This window comes from Armigeres subalbatus, chromosome 2, assembly GCF_024139115.2.
Source record: "Armigeres subalbatus isolate Guangzhou_Male chromosome 2, GZ_Asu_2, whole genome shotgun sequence".
In the NCBI taxonomy this organism is placed as follows: domain Eukaryota; kingdom Metazoa; phylum Arthropoda; class Insecta; order Diptera; family Culicidae; genus Armigeres; species Armigeres subalbatus.
Window position 1 is genome coordinate 270874088 of NC_085140.1, and position 16339 is coordinate 270890426.

Sequence of the window (16339 nt, forward strand, 5' to 3'; positions counted from 1 at the left end):
TATCCTTGTATTTTTCTATGGTTATGTAATGCATGAAATTAAATGAAACCCAGCGTCATTTTAGCGATTAATAGTAAAAATTTAAACAAAATTTCTTGGTCGTCACTACGAGCGCCATTTTGACTGTTTTCCTTAACCCACTTGCTAAGAACGTCTGTCATAATATTTAAGCATTTTTAAGTGAAAATTTGCCCTGGATTTCAAACACAGCAGCATAACAAAACAAAACAGGTAACATTATAGCGTATTACCTAATTGTTGCCTGTATTTTTCCGCTAGAAAATGCTGAAAAAAGAAAAATATCTAGACCGGATTAAGGGTACATCTAAATCTACTCGTTCCTTATTCCGTTCATTGGGTTTGGATGATGGATTCCGAAAATTCTGTGTTTGAGAATAAAATCTATGAGCAAGAAAAGGTACATCGTATGCATGAAGCCATATGAATGGTGAACATTTGAAATTCTATCCCGCAAGCAAGCAGACCGAAAGGAATTCCGTTAACGACAGGTTATTGGAACTTTTTCAACTCGTGCCGGGAAAATACAGTTTTTTCAGTTAATGATTTAATGATGATTTATAAAGTGAATGCTGGACAATGTTAAGAAAGGGTTTCTGGAGAATACGGACAGTTTTAAACAGCACAATCCATAATTGCGGCGGTCTTGTTTAAAAGCTTTATCCGGAAATTTCTTGGCGAATTTCTATAAAAAAAACACTGCCCTCTCTGAGCTGCAAATAAGGTTATGTTTTATCGAAATCCGTTAATACTTCGTAGAAGTAGGGTTATCCGGTACCTTAAAGAACCGGAACTTTAAAGAATATTCAATTTGAACGAAACAGTGGTACGAACAATTCCAAACAAACAGAGACATTGCTTTGGAAAGTTCAGGTCAGAATTAAAAGCCTAGTATCCAGGCTCTAGTCAAAATTACGGTGAGGATAAGGTGTAAAACTCCGATGAGGAATCGTATATGTCCTTTTCTGTGGTACTTAATACAACTGGGCAGCTAGCATCAATGTTTATGTTGAATATATCTTGAAACAAACGAAAAAAACAGTCAACTTGGCTATACCAAGGAAATATCATTCATTGTATTTTAAATTAGGAAGGAAATAACATTTTAATTTTGCAATATTATAATAAATGAAAAGATGGATTTGTGAGAAAAATGATGCCTGGTATTAGCATATCCAAGAATTCAAATGTTTTTCGGGTGATTGGAATTAGGAACACGAATGAACGGAATTAGGAACAATGCCATTTCAGATGATTGGAATTAGGACCACATAATTGGTCAATTTTGTTCTTACTAGTGGAGCCTCAGTCTATAAATGCATCCCAACATATTTTATTTTAAATTGTATATAGCAAATGATACTATATAGCGAAATTGCAGCTTCAAAATACTAAACGGCTGTTTTTTATAGCTTTTAGACATAGCGCATTGTCTTAGGTGAACGGAATAAGGGCACAGCACGGTACTTACAAGCAGATAATACTAATTTTTAATTCAATTTTTCATTCATCTGCCAGATTCGCCCAGCAGCCCGATCTCAGTCCAACGCCATCGGTAACAGCAGATTCGCCAATCGAAGTTGGTGGACCAATTTCGCTAACAACTTCAACGCGTGCATCAACGGACGATTCCAGTCCACTACCAACAACCAACAGCAATAGTGCCACAAATGGTCTCAGTCCTGTTACTGCCAACAGCAGTACACACAGTTTCAGCAGTCATCTTTTCAGCAGCTTTAGTGATAGGTAAGACTCATCGTACAAACATCATTTACCACCCCTCCGCAGCCCATATGCTAATGGGATGCTGCCTTTTCCGGTCTATTCAAATGTCAGTAAAGTGCCATCACCGCCCGGGATAATAAATCTTCCCCGGTTGACATCCTTCGCCAAGGATATCCTCCTTCTCGAGAAAGTGAGCGTGTATGCAAAAATACTTTAATTGAGATATCGAGGCAATTCACACAGATCACGCACCCGGGTGGCTTTAGATCTCAACAGAAATAACGCAATTACACAAACATCGGCACGTGGCGATTTTGTTTCGCTCCAAATAACGATGAAGACTACACAGTAGAATGGTACTTGTTCTAATGCGAAAACAATCGTTACGCGTGGTCGGAATTCCCCCTTAGTCATCGTTTGACTTTTATTGCACGACGGCCCATCGAGCGTCGTCCTCATCGTCGTCGGTTGATGGCAACTGCAGGAGGGCTTCTACACTCAAGTTCCGTCGGTAGGACGCCTTTTGTTGTTCGCCCTCCTGCCTTGTTGGACGACGGACGGGTGGGTGAGATTTCCAACGATCTGTTGTCGTGACTTTCACGCACTTTTAAGGCTCTATAAACCGTAATCAATCTAATGATGACGATGATTTTAATAGAATCCGCACTAATACTAATAAAGTTTTGAACTAAATTCAATATTTTGGGCCTATTTGCCGACTTACCTCAATCATTGCATATTCATTACATTTTCATATTAATTTTTCACTTATCCAAACTAACAATTACTGAGGAATTGCTGGAAAAACGCCGAAAACTGCTTTTTTCCTAGACCGACATTCGCATTTTTATCGAACGCATACTAACTCCGAACATTCGGAGCAAACACATACACACGCACTTGATTTTTCACTTTATCTTTTCCCACTGTTTCCATGATTTAATCACTCCTAAAACATATTCACTAACTGAGTTTCACCTTTTTATTCAATCCTTACTACCGATTAATTCACTTCACGTCCAAAAACTGTCGAAAACTGCTTTCCAAAAATCGAAGTGAGAGACAAATTTGACGACCGTATTGTAAATGCAATAAAATGCGGAAGACTCAAATTCACTAGCGCAATAAGTGAAATGGTGAGAACAAAATCTACGCGATGCAACTTCATTCAATCCGAACAATACAACGTATACGCCAGCCACGTCCACGCCAACAAGCAAACAAAGGTGTGTATACACAAGAAAATAATCATCTCTTCACCGTTGCCAGATTTATTTATTGGAAAAAATCATTGCTGTTTGTCGAATTGAGCAAATAAACCAAAAATAAATATTTAAACATGTTATATAAGCTTCTGTTACATTCCAAGTGGTGTATGAAAAATTTAACCGGTAAAAACCCATATATTTGATAAAACGGTGACCATGTGTTATGATATAAAATAAACATTTCGTCAAGTCTGGCAACATTATGTATCAGCTGGCATATTTTTAACACCCCATTTCCACCCACCCCAGTTGTAAACAAAATTTATTTATTGCTGCTGCACTTTTTCGTACCAATTTCGTACTATTACAAACAAGCGATACAATCATCAATTTTCAAAACATTGTGATGGAGTCTTGAGCCTTAATGGCAGCGAAGCATGCGAAAATATTGTTGTTAATTGCTGTCACTTCCCACCAGTCCTGCTGAGAGGAATGAATAATGTTAGGGGAATTGAGGTCAATGTATCACGGAATGTTGGTAAACTTCGACATTCAATAGATTTTGCTAGAAGTTTGCATTTTTTTGCTATTGATGATGTTTAACCCTTTTGCCATTACCTAAACGATGTTTTATTTGTTTTTGTATTGATCGTAGGAAAATATTAGACTCCCGCCTTCCTGGGTTCTTGCATAGTTAGTGTATACTGTCATATATCGCATATCTGTTCAATCTTTGCTGGGTTTCCTATTCATATGGGACAAATATGCAATTCACGGCAGTATAGCTCTCAACAATCACATTGAAAGTGATTATTCACTATTAATTATTCTCTGAAAACTATGAGAAAAATATATACCCATATGGTTATCTCACTAAGAGTATTTGGTTTGAATTTAAAATATAACATCGAGGAAGAAGATTTCGATTTTGAAAATAATAATGCCGAACAGGGTGGACTCGAACCATAATCTGAGGATCAAAAGGTTTGAAGCGACATTACTGGTTCAAATCGTAAGCTGCCGGGACGAATGTCGATAACTGAAAATGGGTCTTCCTCGGTCAGTTTTCTTTAATCGATTATTATAATCGGTTTTATGTATGAATAATATAAGGCGGAATTTTTTTTTAATTTCGTGGCTAAATTCATTTATTCGAGAGGGAATTTAAAAATTTCACCGGAAAAATACTAAAATTTTGAACTATATATTTTTTTAAATAAAATTGTTAAGTTTTTCAATTTTATCATTTTTAGGTCAGTGGGACAAAAGATGAAATTATTAGTAATTTTTTTCTAGAGGCGTTTTCAAGAAAGGCACAAGTCATTTTTTAATTGTTCAATAACTCGAATTTTTTTTGTGACTTAAAGTAAATTTCATATGCAAAAGCGTGGATGCATAATGGAAATGGGCATCATTCGTCTACCCGAGGATCACACAAAGGGTTACTGAACTCCGTGGAACCTGTGGTCAAGTAGTCCTGTTGATTACTGGAACTCAAGTCAGGGATGTTAGTTCGGCACACTGAAACGGAGAGTTTCTTCATCTTGAAATCACTAAAAGAATGCATTCATACTTTTAACGGTTTATTACTGATTTTCTAGTTGAGTGAATGTCAACAGTTAGTCAAAGAGTTTTAATTGTACACTTGAACTCTTAACTTGGACTTTTATATGCGCAATTCAAATTGCCTTGATCAAATCACAAGGTGTTACAAAAAAGGACGCTAATAATTTATAAATATAAGTGTGCACAGATAAAAATATTTTGTGGTTTTAAGCAAGATCGATTGAATGTTACGTTTATTTGGAGCATGCAAATAAACGTAACATTCAATCGATCTTGCTTTTCTTTTGAATCGAAATAAATTTAAACTGTGCTTGCTTGTAAAATTCAATCAAATTTAATTGAATATCGATTGTTAATTCGTTCGATAGGGTTACCTGCAATTTTACACGTCGTTGAATTCTCAAAATTATTTGCTGCGTGGGGTGATCACTCGTATAGTTATAAAACATAAATGGTTTTAAATATTGTTTTATCAATAGGCTTTGTCGGCAGCATTGGCGGTGCCTTGGTTCTCGTAATGGTGGAGCACTAGCATTTTTGGCATAATTGGTTCATTTATAATTTGGTGCCAGTAGTAAGAACCAGAGCATAAAATATTCACTTTCATGAAGCACATTCACTCCGACTTTTGACATTCGTGTTTTGATTATTCAAAACATAGAATGACTTACTCAGTTTACTTCTTAATAAATTCATTCAATTGATTACCACTGAGTATGGTAACTGCGCGAAAAAAAAAACAAAATTAACCTTGATTATATTGACATTTGACGCTAAAAATGCCCCTCAAATGAACGTCGGAATTAAATCTTTGCATATATTTATTTAAATCATCAAAAATGTGTTTAGATATTCAAATAAATACTCACTGACCCATATTCATTCTGAAAATTGAAGGTGCAGAGCCGAATATGAATATGTTTAGAAGTGAAGTGACAAAGAAGGCCGATGGGCTTCATAAAAAATAATCGAATATTTGCAGCTATACTATACTTAGAGGCAATCAGTTAAGCGATAAAACATATTTCATAAAATTTCAAGCAGTTTCAAATATTACGGAATTTTTATTAGTCATATTTAATCGTCTATAATTAAAATATAATTCTAATACCATCGGAAGTTCCATTCCTTCGAAAATATCTATTTCCTCCGTAATTTCCATTTTTTCTTTCCACAATTGTAGGACAAAAATTCAAGAACCTCCTTAGGAGTTTCCGAACGATTTCTTAACGGAATTTCAAAAGGAACTCCTGAAAGCATTTCCGACTAAATTTCGAAAACTTTACGATTTTTCGAATATTCAATTAAGTTTCCGAAGGAATGTCTGAAGGAGTTCCTAAAAAATCCAAATAATACCTGGTTGAAGTACTGAAGAAATGCCGAAGGAATTCAAATAATTTCTTCCTAGAGTTTACGAAGGGATTTTTTAAGAAATTACTGGAAGAAATTCTTTAAGAAATTTCATAAATAATTGATGAAGCAATTTCTTGAAAAATCCTTGTATAGTGCAATTTTAAAAAGAAATCATAAACAAATTTCCCTGACACAATTTCCGTAGGTATTTCTGAAGAATCTTTTTTTAAAGAAAGGCTTTTCCGATGGAATTTCTTAAAGAATATCCGAAAAAAAATCTTAAAATATTTCGTTAAAGAAATTTTGAAAGAACCTCTGGAGGAATTTCTGAAGGTATTTTCGAAGAAATCTCGGAAGTAATTAAAGTATTACCAGTGTTGGTAAAATCAATCATAAAACTCAATTATTGAGCCTTCCCGCGCGAACTAACTCGTTTGCGAGTTTAAAGGAATGCATCACGTATGGGTTGGTAGATTCAAATGGATGATTCAACTCAGCCATGATTTTTAGGTGCTGAGTTGGGTGCGTTTCAACTCACGTTTGATTTGAATCATTCATGAGTTTTGAGATTTTGAGTTTTTTCCAACAATGAGTATTCCCTAGTAACATTTTGGTTTTATGCTGGTTTTATTACACTCTAGTAGAGTAAATTATGGTATTCAAGAGCGTTATAAAACTTAAAATGTTACTTGAGTTACTACGCAAGTATTCCTTAAGTATTCGCCAAGGTTTAAAAAAAATTAAAAAGGATTATTTTGAGAATTTCTGGATCATCTTCGAAGCAATTTCCTTAGATTTTTTCGGAAGAATCCCTGGAGAAAATGTTGTACGCTCTCTTAAAGGAATGTACAATGAATTTCGAAACTTTCTTTAGGAATTCGTTCACAGATTTATGAAGGGAATTGCGGGAGCCGGAATAATATCTGGAAATATCAGGAAGAATTTATGAAAGTATTTCTAAAGGAATTCCTGAGGAGTGTCTAAAAGAATTCTTGTACAAATTTTTGAAGAAATTTTCGAAAGAATTATTTGAAAATATCTGAAGGTATTAAGTACTATATATTTATTTGCTGAGCATTTTTGAAGAAAGGAATTTTGCTATGAATCACTGGAGGAGTTTCCGAGTTTTTGAAGGTATCCCTGAAAGATTTTCTGAATGACTAACTGAAATCACCCTAGTGGTATTTTTACGAAACAAAATTATGGCAGATTTTCCGAACGAACTTTTGGGCAAATTCATAAAACATGATTGAATATTGGAGACATTTTCGAAAAAGTGAATTCTTAATAGATTTCTTGAGAATATCCGAAGAAATATGATGGGCCCTCCCTAGCCGTGCGGTAAGACGCGCGGCTACAAAGCAAGACCATGCTGAGGGTGGCTGGGTTCGATTCCCGGTGCCGGTCTAGGCAATTTTCGGATTGGAAATTGTCTCGACTTCCCTGGGCATAAAAGTATCATCGTGCTAGCCTCATGATATACGAATGCAAAAATGGTAACCTGGCCTAGAAACCTCGCAGTTGATAACTGTGGAAGTGCTTAATGCACACTAAGCTGCGAGGCGGCTCTGTCCCAGTGTGGGGATGTAATGCCAATAAGAAGAAGAAGAAGATGATGGATCGACTGCAATTCCGATATTTTTGGGTTTTTATATTTGGCATGAAGTCTTAATTCCAGATTCTAAACAGGGTTTTGTTTTATTACTGTCCGGATTCTCGAAGGAATACCCGGAGAAATTCTGCGAAGAATTCCCTAAAGGAATTCTTGCAGGATTTTAAAGCTTGATCCACTTAGTATTTGGCCGCACGAAATTAGACATTTCTTTACCGAAAAAGTAATAAATAATAAAATAAATAAAAAAATAAAAAGGTATATAGGCTATTATACAAGAAATTTAGTAAACTTTGAAGGAAAAAATATCGAAGAATTATTCATTGTCATTTCGGATGACTTTTCGGACTTTTCTCTCAATACCACTCGTTATTTTTTGCACAGTAGAACGGTCAACTTGATCTGCCATTTTTTCACATCACTTCTCCATATAAGATGGTTTTCTGATTGTTTTGCACCATTTCTTAAGTTTCCCTCTGATAATTGCCTAATATTTTTCGTTGGGACGAAAATTTGGGCATTTTGGTGGGTTGATAGTTTTTTCAATAACGTCATTATCATTCGGTTCATACCATTCCATTACATCCCGTCTGTAATGTCAGCTTGTTAAGTCAGGCCAAAGCAACACCGGACAGTCGTGTGATTGAATGGATGGCAAAAATCGCTTCTGAAGACACTCCTCCTTGTATATTTGCCCATTTTTTGTCGCTCCAGTTATGAAAACTTTAGTTTCCTTTCGACAACTGCAGATGCTTCGACATACCATCAATTTGTGGGCAATCTTGCCTGCATAGACATATTTGATTTTTTTTTGGGGCATTACCCTTCCGTTTGGCAAGGTAAAACTTGTGTCCCGGGAATTAAAAGTCTATTTTAATATTAATTTTATCGCCCATCAAAATACATCAATTTTTGCGCAATGTTTGGCTACCAGGTTCTGTTTCAGGGTACTGTTGGGACGCTTACTGACATCATACGACTTGAAACCTTCACGCCGACAGATTATTTGAACTGTGCTGTACGGCGCAGTGAACCTTTTCGCTAAATCAAGCAAGTAAATCCCAGAATTGTTCCGAACTATTCTGCAGACTTTCACTTGTAGTGTCTGGTCGTATGATCCATTTCTACGGTTGTTTTGTTTTACGCGATCCAGAAATAGTGTTTCCCGATAACGTTTGACAGTTTTTACAGTCAATTTCGGTAATTTTAGATGCTTTGAAATCATTCCTCCTGACCATGTTGGATTTTCAACATGAGTGTGCAAAATTTGTTCCCATCTCTCGCATTCCATTTTCGATAACTTTTGAACATGAGCATCAATACTGATGAAACTTTCACCATAAATTAAACAAACCTTCCGCAACGATGTGATTTATTTTACTTCTCGGTACGGCCACCAGAGGCGCCACAGTAATTGGAAAGAAACGACCAAATACTAAGTGGATCAAGCTTTATGAAGTAATTTCCGAATAAATTCTTGTAGATATCGAGAAATTTATATGGAAATTTTAATAGCTATTTGTTTGAAAATGCCATTGGAATTCCTTTCGTGGATTTCTTTAATAATTCTTTAGGAAATTCCTTCAACAATTCTTTCAGTAATTCCTTCAGAAATACATTTTGAAATTCCTCCAGGAGTTTCATCTAAATTTTCTCCAGAAATTCTTTCAGGAACTCCTGAATACATCTCCTAGGATTCTTGAATAAAACCTCTCGGAAGGCCTTGGTAAATTTCTCCATAAATTTATTTATTAAAAAAATATTTGGAAAATTCCTGTACGAATCATCACGGAAATTGTGTTTGAAGAATTCTTCCGGAGAATTATTGAAGAATCAATTAGTAAATCATAAAGGAATTTTCGAAAGGGTTCCAAACGGAAATTCAAAAGAATTTCTAAAGAAATCTCTAAGCCATATCCTAATGAAAATTACGAGGGAATCCTAAAAGAATTCCCGTAAGAATGATCAAAGGAAAATCCGTGCGAATTACTGAAGGTATCTCCGAAGTTCTAAAGGAATTTCCAAAGGTATTCCAAAGGAAATTTTTGGAAGGATTTCTCCTAAAGGAATTTCCGAAGGTATTCTTAAACGGTTTCCGTAAGTATTTATGAAGGAACTTCCGAGGGATTTTCCAAAAAAAAAATCTTTTATTCAGAAATACTTTTAGGAATCATTTGGAAATTACTTAGACCTTCCGGAACTCGCTTTGTCCTGGATCACCAACGCCGTCCCGCCTCACGACAAGTGTGCTTTTTTCGAAGGTGTTGTACTTTTTACAACGGTGCGAGTTCCTTCGAAAATTTCATCTGGAAAATCCTTTAATATATCCGTTCAAAACCTTTATGATTTTTTTTTAGATTTTTTTTACCACAAGCCAAAAGAAGGTCCGAACGAATTTCAGGAAAACTTTACAAAGCGTTTTCCAGAAGATATTCCGAAGAAACTCCAGAAGGATTGTCAAAATTTATTCTAGATTATTCATGGGGGAATTCCTGGAATGGAAAGAATTTCTAAAGAATTTTCAGAAGAAATTTTCGAAAAAAATCCTGGAGAAACTTTAAAATAAATTCAAGAAGAAATTGCCCAACAAAAAATTTGAAAAATTTGCAAAGGAATTTCTGAGAAAATTGAAAAAGGTATTTCAGAAGGAATTCTTACTGGAATTTACGACGGAATTTCTAATATAATTTCCGGAGAACTTGAAACCTATTGAAATTTCTAAAGAAATTCCTACATTTCTCCAAAAATTCTTTCAAAAATAACTCCATCTCGGGAAGTTTTTCTCTCCAAAATTGATAAAAATTGGCGGAAAATCAGTTTGTTTTTTTTTCCAGAACAATTTGGCGTATATAATTAAATTTCAAGAAATATTTGATTTGGAGGGTTACGTGCCCATCGTGCCCCAGTTTAACTCCGCCAATGGTCGTCAGAGCTTAGAGAACTACTTTGAAGTCTTGGTGAGTGCTGAAGGGGGAGGGAAGAATATCAGTGTGGAAGCTGAGTGGCAGCTCAGCGGCCAGTGAAGATACATCAGCTTCCACACTGATATTCTTCCCTCCCCCTTCATACGGGAGCTTGGCAGAAGGAAGGTCGTGTGATATGTGCCATCACAAATATTGCCCTCCGCTCGCTTTCAAATCGACTTCTATAAAAACATTCTAAGTTTGGAAGATGGTATTAGCATTTCCATATCAAGTATTAAGTTATTTGTTCCAAATAATCTACTACCATTTGCATTGATGATGCCACGAAAAGACTTGAATATGAAAGAAAAAGAGCAAACCAACGATTTGCGGCAATCGAAGTGAGCAAAAAATGGTTATCACTTTCCAGACTGTTTTTCTTTCCCGAAAATTTCAGTGAGGGAGCATCCTGTTCTCTCGAGATTCAGTGAGCACTACGCACCCTACGCAAAGGATCCTAGTGCTAAAGAAAAACAAATACAAAGCGAGGACGAGTGGACCGACATTGACGACGATGTATCACACTCTTCTGGTCTTCTCCTGTACGAAAACAAGCAAAGACGTTCAAAGAGGAACAACGCTAGCTAAAAAACACAAATTTATCCCCAAGTGGTGATTATGCCTTTCTCGATTCGATATGTTGGATTCGAATTAATGTTGTAAATGCTGTGCTAATTGCCTACATCTTGGCGGTTAAAATATTTGATGTAACTCTATCACGATGCTTATAAATTACTCAATAATTGAGTAATTTTTAAGCAATTATTATAAGAGTAATGGATTGCGTCATGGCTAAATTGATTAATGACTTAAAGTATGCATGTAAACAGCGTATTTGTTAAAAGAAAAATCGAAATATTATTCAAATCGAATGAGTTATTAGCAAACAAAAACAATAGTGTCCAACTAGGAAAGTTTCTCCGTCGAATGAAACTAGTTGCACTCGAATCGGTCAAGTCCTTCTATATGAAACGTGTTTAACAATAAAAAAATCCCGGGGCTACACACACACACACACACACACAGTCAGACATGTGCTCAGTTTTTCGAGCTGAGTCGATTGGTATATAACACTATGGGTCTCCGAGCCTTCTATCAAAATTTGGCTTTTGGAGTGAAATTATAGCCTTCTGGTACAACTTTGTTGTACGAGAAAGGCAAAACGTAGCTAAAAAAAGTGTGCTGTGACCAGTGTTCCTTAAAATTAAAATTGTTGAATCTCAAAATAAAGTTTATTCGGGTAAACATGAAAATAGATTAGGAATTATAGGAACTATTGAGATTAATAGGAATAATATTTATTATTAATATATATATTATAGGAACTATTGAGAAATCGACTGTATATTTTTATTTCGATTTTAAGGACGGCTACGCAGTCTTGAATTATTGAAACAAGATGTTTATTTATCCGACGTTTCGACACGGGGATGGTGTCTTCATCAGGGGAAAAATACGGTATTTGTTCCTAGTCTATTGTTTAGTCTAACATTAACTGTCTGGTACGGATTTTTCTGGTACATAACTTCGAGAATACACAATTTCAAAAAAACATTGACACTGAGACCAGGCCACTATTTTTCTTAGCGAAATTCTTGAAATCTGGCTGAACTATAACTTCGCGGAACATTGTATAGCCGTATCTCTGCAAATGAAAAAGTTTTATTTTTCATTTTTTTCAAATGTGGCCCACCCTAATTTTTATGAAAACCTCAATAATGCCTTGTTCAGATTACAGCTGAATAACATGTTATTCGAAGGTGTTACTTCTGAATAACAAAACCGTTCGCACTAGCATTTTAGGTAATACTATTTGACAGCTGACAGCATGTGTCAAGCGCCAAATTTTTTCGAGCAGTTTGTTGTTTGTTTACAAATATGCAGCGAGATTCTTCAAATTAGAATTCAATTATTATTAAACAATTAATCTGTTTGCGATTAAAGAACTGTTCCGCGGTAATGAGATTTATTAATTTGCTATTTTCTTCGTAATTGCAAGAAGCGGACCAAACTCCGAAGGCGTAAGTTCAGTATGGGATGAAACTGATAGTGATTAGTGTGCGCTAAAAAGCCAGAAGTATTTGTGTGCTTCGTTTAAATTTTATTTTGCTCATTTTTCCTTCGGAAATCGGCTAGGAACTGTGGTTACAAGTAGGTAATTTCATTAGCTTGTTTACTGATGTTGCTTTCTATATAAAATAGTGTGTATTGTTTGTCTTAGGTTTCGTCACCGGTGAACGGGATGTGAAGTCGAGGATTCCATAAATATTACACAGGCAGAAAGCATCAATGGAGCCTGGAAGGTCAAGATGGATCAGAAATAATACAATGTTTAGCAGCTGCAAGACGAGCCAACGTGAATTCAAGTTAAACAAAATTGTATCGCCAAAACAGTGTGACAATGGAATTCATGGAACAACTTCAGCGTGAGAAAACAGGATTCCTGTAACCCGAACTAACTCGCGAACTACGGTGAAAATTCCAAAAATATTCAGTGCTATCGTTTGGAGCGACCGACGGCATTTTACTGGGGTAAGTCCGAAACAGTTTATTATGCAACATATTTTTGAAATTTTCGAAATAATGTTACTGACGATAATAATTTTATGTATTTAGATGCGTCTAGTCCTTGGACCCAATGGAAAGTGTCATTAGTGTTGCTTGTCCTCCCCTATTTGGTTGTATCGTTGATCGGATTATTCTGCACCTATTTTGTAGATCCAGTTTTGCTCTAAAGGTCACCAATCGGAAAACCACAAGTTGCGGGTAGTGATAGTATTATAATCAGGGATTGAACTTATCATTTCATTATCATTTAGTATTCAGCCAATAACTCATTCCAGAGGCGGAATTCCGAAAAGTGTTGTATGGCGGACTTCTAGCGCTGATTCCCCTCTACAACTTTGTCTAGGGGTACATTGCTCTATGTCTAATATTAACAGCGTGAAACGCTAGGAACACTCAATATACTAAATGATAATAAGTGTTATTATCATTTAGTATATAAAATGATACTAGCGTTTCCCGCGGAGAATATTAGACATAGAGCAATGTACCCTTAGACAAAGTTGTAGAGGGGAATCAGCGCCAGAAGTCCGCCATACAACACTTTTCGGAATTCCGCCTCTGGAATGAGTTATTGGCTGAATACTAAATGATAATGAAATGATAAGTTCAATCCCTGATTATAATTGGTTTTAAGAGTAAGAAACCCACCGTCGTTTCACCCACAAGAGGATGTACGAAGTAACTTCCAATTTTTATATTAAAATAACAATTAAACAACGCAGGATGATATCGCACGTAATCATCATCAGAGGAGATGGTATTAGTTGCCAAAATCAGCTAAAACCATTCATCACATTACATTTATATCTCAACTTAGGTGAACGAGGCCAGGCACGGAACTACGTTGTAGTGTTTCGCTAGGAATGGATCGTGGAGTACTACTAACTAAAATAGATACTAGAGTAAAATGATTCAAACGAAATAAAGATATTCAAACGCATTCACTTCTTCTTCTTCTTTTCCTTCTTCTACGGGTCTACATTCCAAGTGGAACCTGGCGCGTTTTTCAACTTGGTATCCTACACCATTTTCTCAGTTAAAATTTGAAAGCTTTTCTATGCCCGCCATTGCATAAGTGTATGTCCTGTTTGGCAAGTATAATGGATACATTATGCCCAAGCAATCGAGATTGTTTTCCACTCGAAAACATACTAGACTTAACCGAAAATCAAACTTGTTAACTCTGGATTCGCAGTCCTACGCATTCAGTTGAAGGCAGATAGCTTAAGGGCTGAATATATTCAAGTCAATATGAATTAGACGGTTCAAATAAAATGTAAGGAATCCTAAAAATCTATTATTGTTTTTATTAACTATGGATTCAATTCACTTTCAATCTAGCTTTATTTTTTATGAATTTTAAAATTATTTATGAAAGTTTCCCAAGTAATACCGAATTTAAAAATTGATGTATAAAACGTGTTTGAAGTAAGTTTTGAAAAGGTTTCTGTTAAACATACAGCTTATTGATTGATAGAAGATGTTTTGTATTACATTCTCACGACTTTCTGATAACATGTAATTTTTTGATATTTGTTTGGTTTTTCAAAATATTTTGTTTTACACTCTCTAGACATAAAACATGCCGCCAGGATGATTTCTCGAACTTATAATTAACATGTTCATTTTTTGACATTTGTTTTAGTTAGAAGATATGTACACAGAGCGAAAAAAAGTTGTGATTTCAATATTTTCTAATCTTATTTTAAAAGTAGGACGAATTTGGTACTTTTGAGTTCTAAAATATTTGATTCAAATGATTAATGGTTGATCTGAATGTTTTTCTCTCAATATAAAATTGTGATTTTCACAGTGAGAGCATTCAGAATAAAAATTATAAAAAAGTCAAAATAATTTTTGTATTTCATGTTTCTGGCAACACCAATCAGACAAAATAATGTAACTGGCAGTTGAAATTTGAAAAAGAAAACTAAAAAAGGGAAAAAGGTTTTTGGAGGGATTTTATTATTGCAACAGGTAGGTAAATATTTAATTTGCTAAAAAGTCATTTGTCTAAGAAACATTTGAATAATAAAGTGATAACTTTTCATGTTTCCATATTTTCCAGGAAAAATACGCATCAAAAGTGTTAAACCAAAACTGGTCTCCTGATAAAGGGCTCGCGCTGGGAAAATATCAGCTACAGAAGAAATTGAATATTACCAAAACACTCCGGAATGCGCAGACCAACGGATTTGCTAGCAATGGTCCAATGCACCGAATGAACACAATGACGTTTGAGTCGGGCGCTGTTTACTAAAAATGAACACTTGCATGAACTCGATGAATGAAAAAGTATTCATTCTTAGTAAACAGCGCACCGCTCTAACGTCAATGGTGAACTCCGTGCATTGGACCATGGCCAGCAGCCACAATGATTCTAAGGCGGAAGATGGGCGTTCCTTTCTGATCGATCACATAAGAAGTAGAATGCAACAGTACCTAAACAACAAAATTGAACGTTAAGCCATCTTCCGGAATGATCTTGTTTCGCGAAGAAATCATACGTTAGAGCAAGATTATCGGTGGTGAGTTTAAGCCGTTTGGCAGCGCAGTATCATTACTTGACACTTTACCGGTCGCTACTAAACGCGCTGCTATAACAGTAGCGCGACTGACAGGTGACCAAATTTGGTAGCGCGATAAGAGCGCTGCTATTTGATGGACTGTCAACTGTCAAACGTCACCGGTACGGAATACAGCAAACAAATTGAGAGCCGAAAATAGTGACCGATACGGAAACGAGTGACGAAACAGAAATGAAAGCGCTGCGCGGGTGATTAAAATGCTCTCTACCGATAATGATGCTCTTAGGAATGATAATTTTGCACCAAGGGCCGTTCGACTGCAAACGCTATTAAATAGTGACGTTAATTAAGGCCGGAACAACATTCTAGAAAAATAAGACTACGGCCAGCGCTAAATCAGAATTTCAACGCACGTTTCGCCACTTACAGCGAATAATTATCGGTAAGATTGACTTGAGGAGTATGCATATTTTGATTAAATATTACACATAGGGTAAAATGCCCAATAGTGGACCCCCTAGTAGCGAAATTTTGCTCTTCCTGTCAAACGGCTTAGAAATTTTCAAAATATTAACTCTGCTTGATATCTAACAACAAGCTCTGCATCCCCTCTTCACGATACATACATAAAACACCCGAATACACGACGTTATTCGTTGAAATTAACATTTTAAAGTCTAACTAAATTCGCCCTATAGTAGACCCCCTGGGGGTCCATAATAGGAAATTGCTTCCCTATAGTCGACACTTCATTTGATTTTCATGTCCCGTTTCGGGACGTTCTTCTTCCCTATTATG

The 16339-nt window shown here is 35.8% G+C and overlaps 1 protein-coding gene and 1 long non-coding RNA gene across 2 annotated transcripts in view; both read left to right on the forward strand.

The window, feature by feature from the left end:
- The window catches only part of LOC134212219 (diencephalon/mesencephalon homeobox protein 1), a 119227-nt gene that overhangs the window by 94096 nt on the left and 8792 nt on the right, over nt 1–16339 (forward strand). The window contains exon 7 of the mRNA XM_062689881.1: nt 1537–1764. Within this exon, the coding sequence (XP_062545865.1) occupies nt 1537–1764 (228 nt within the window). The remainder of the gene's footprint in view (nt 1–1536; nt 1765–16339) is intronic.
- On the forward strand, nt 12174–13323 carry LOC134212220 (uncharacterized). The gene is made up of 3 exons (XR_009979222.1): nt 12174–12600; nt 12667–12977; nt 13062–13323. It is a non-coding gene; the product is annotated as an uncharacterized LOC134212220 (long non-coding RNA).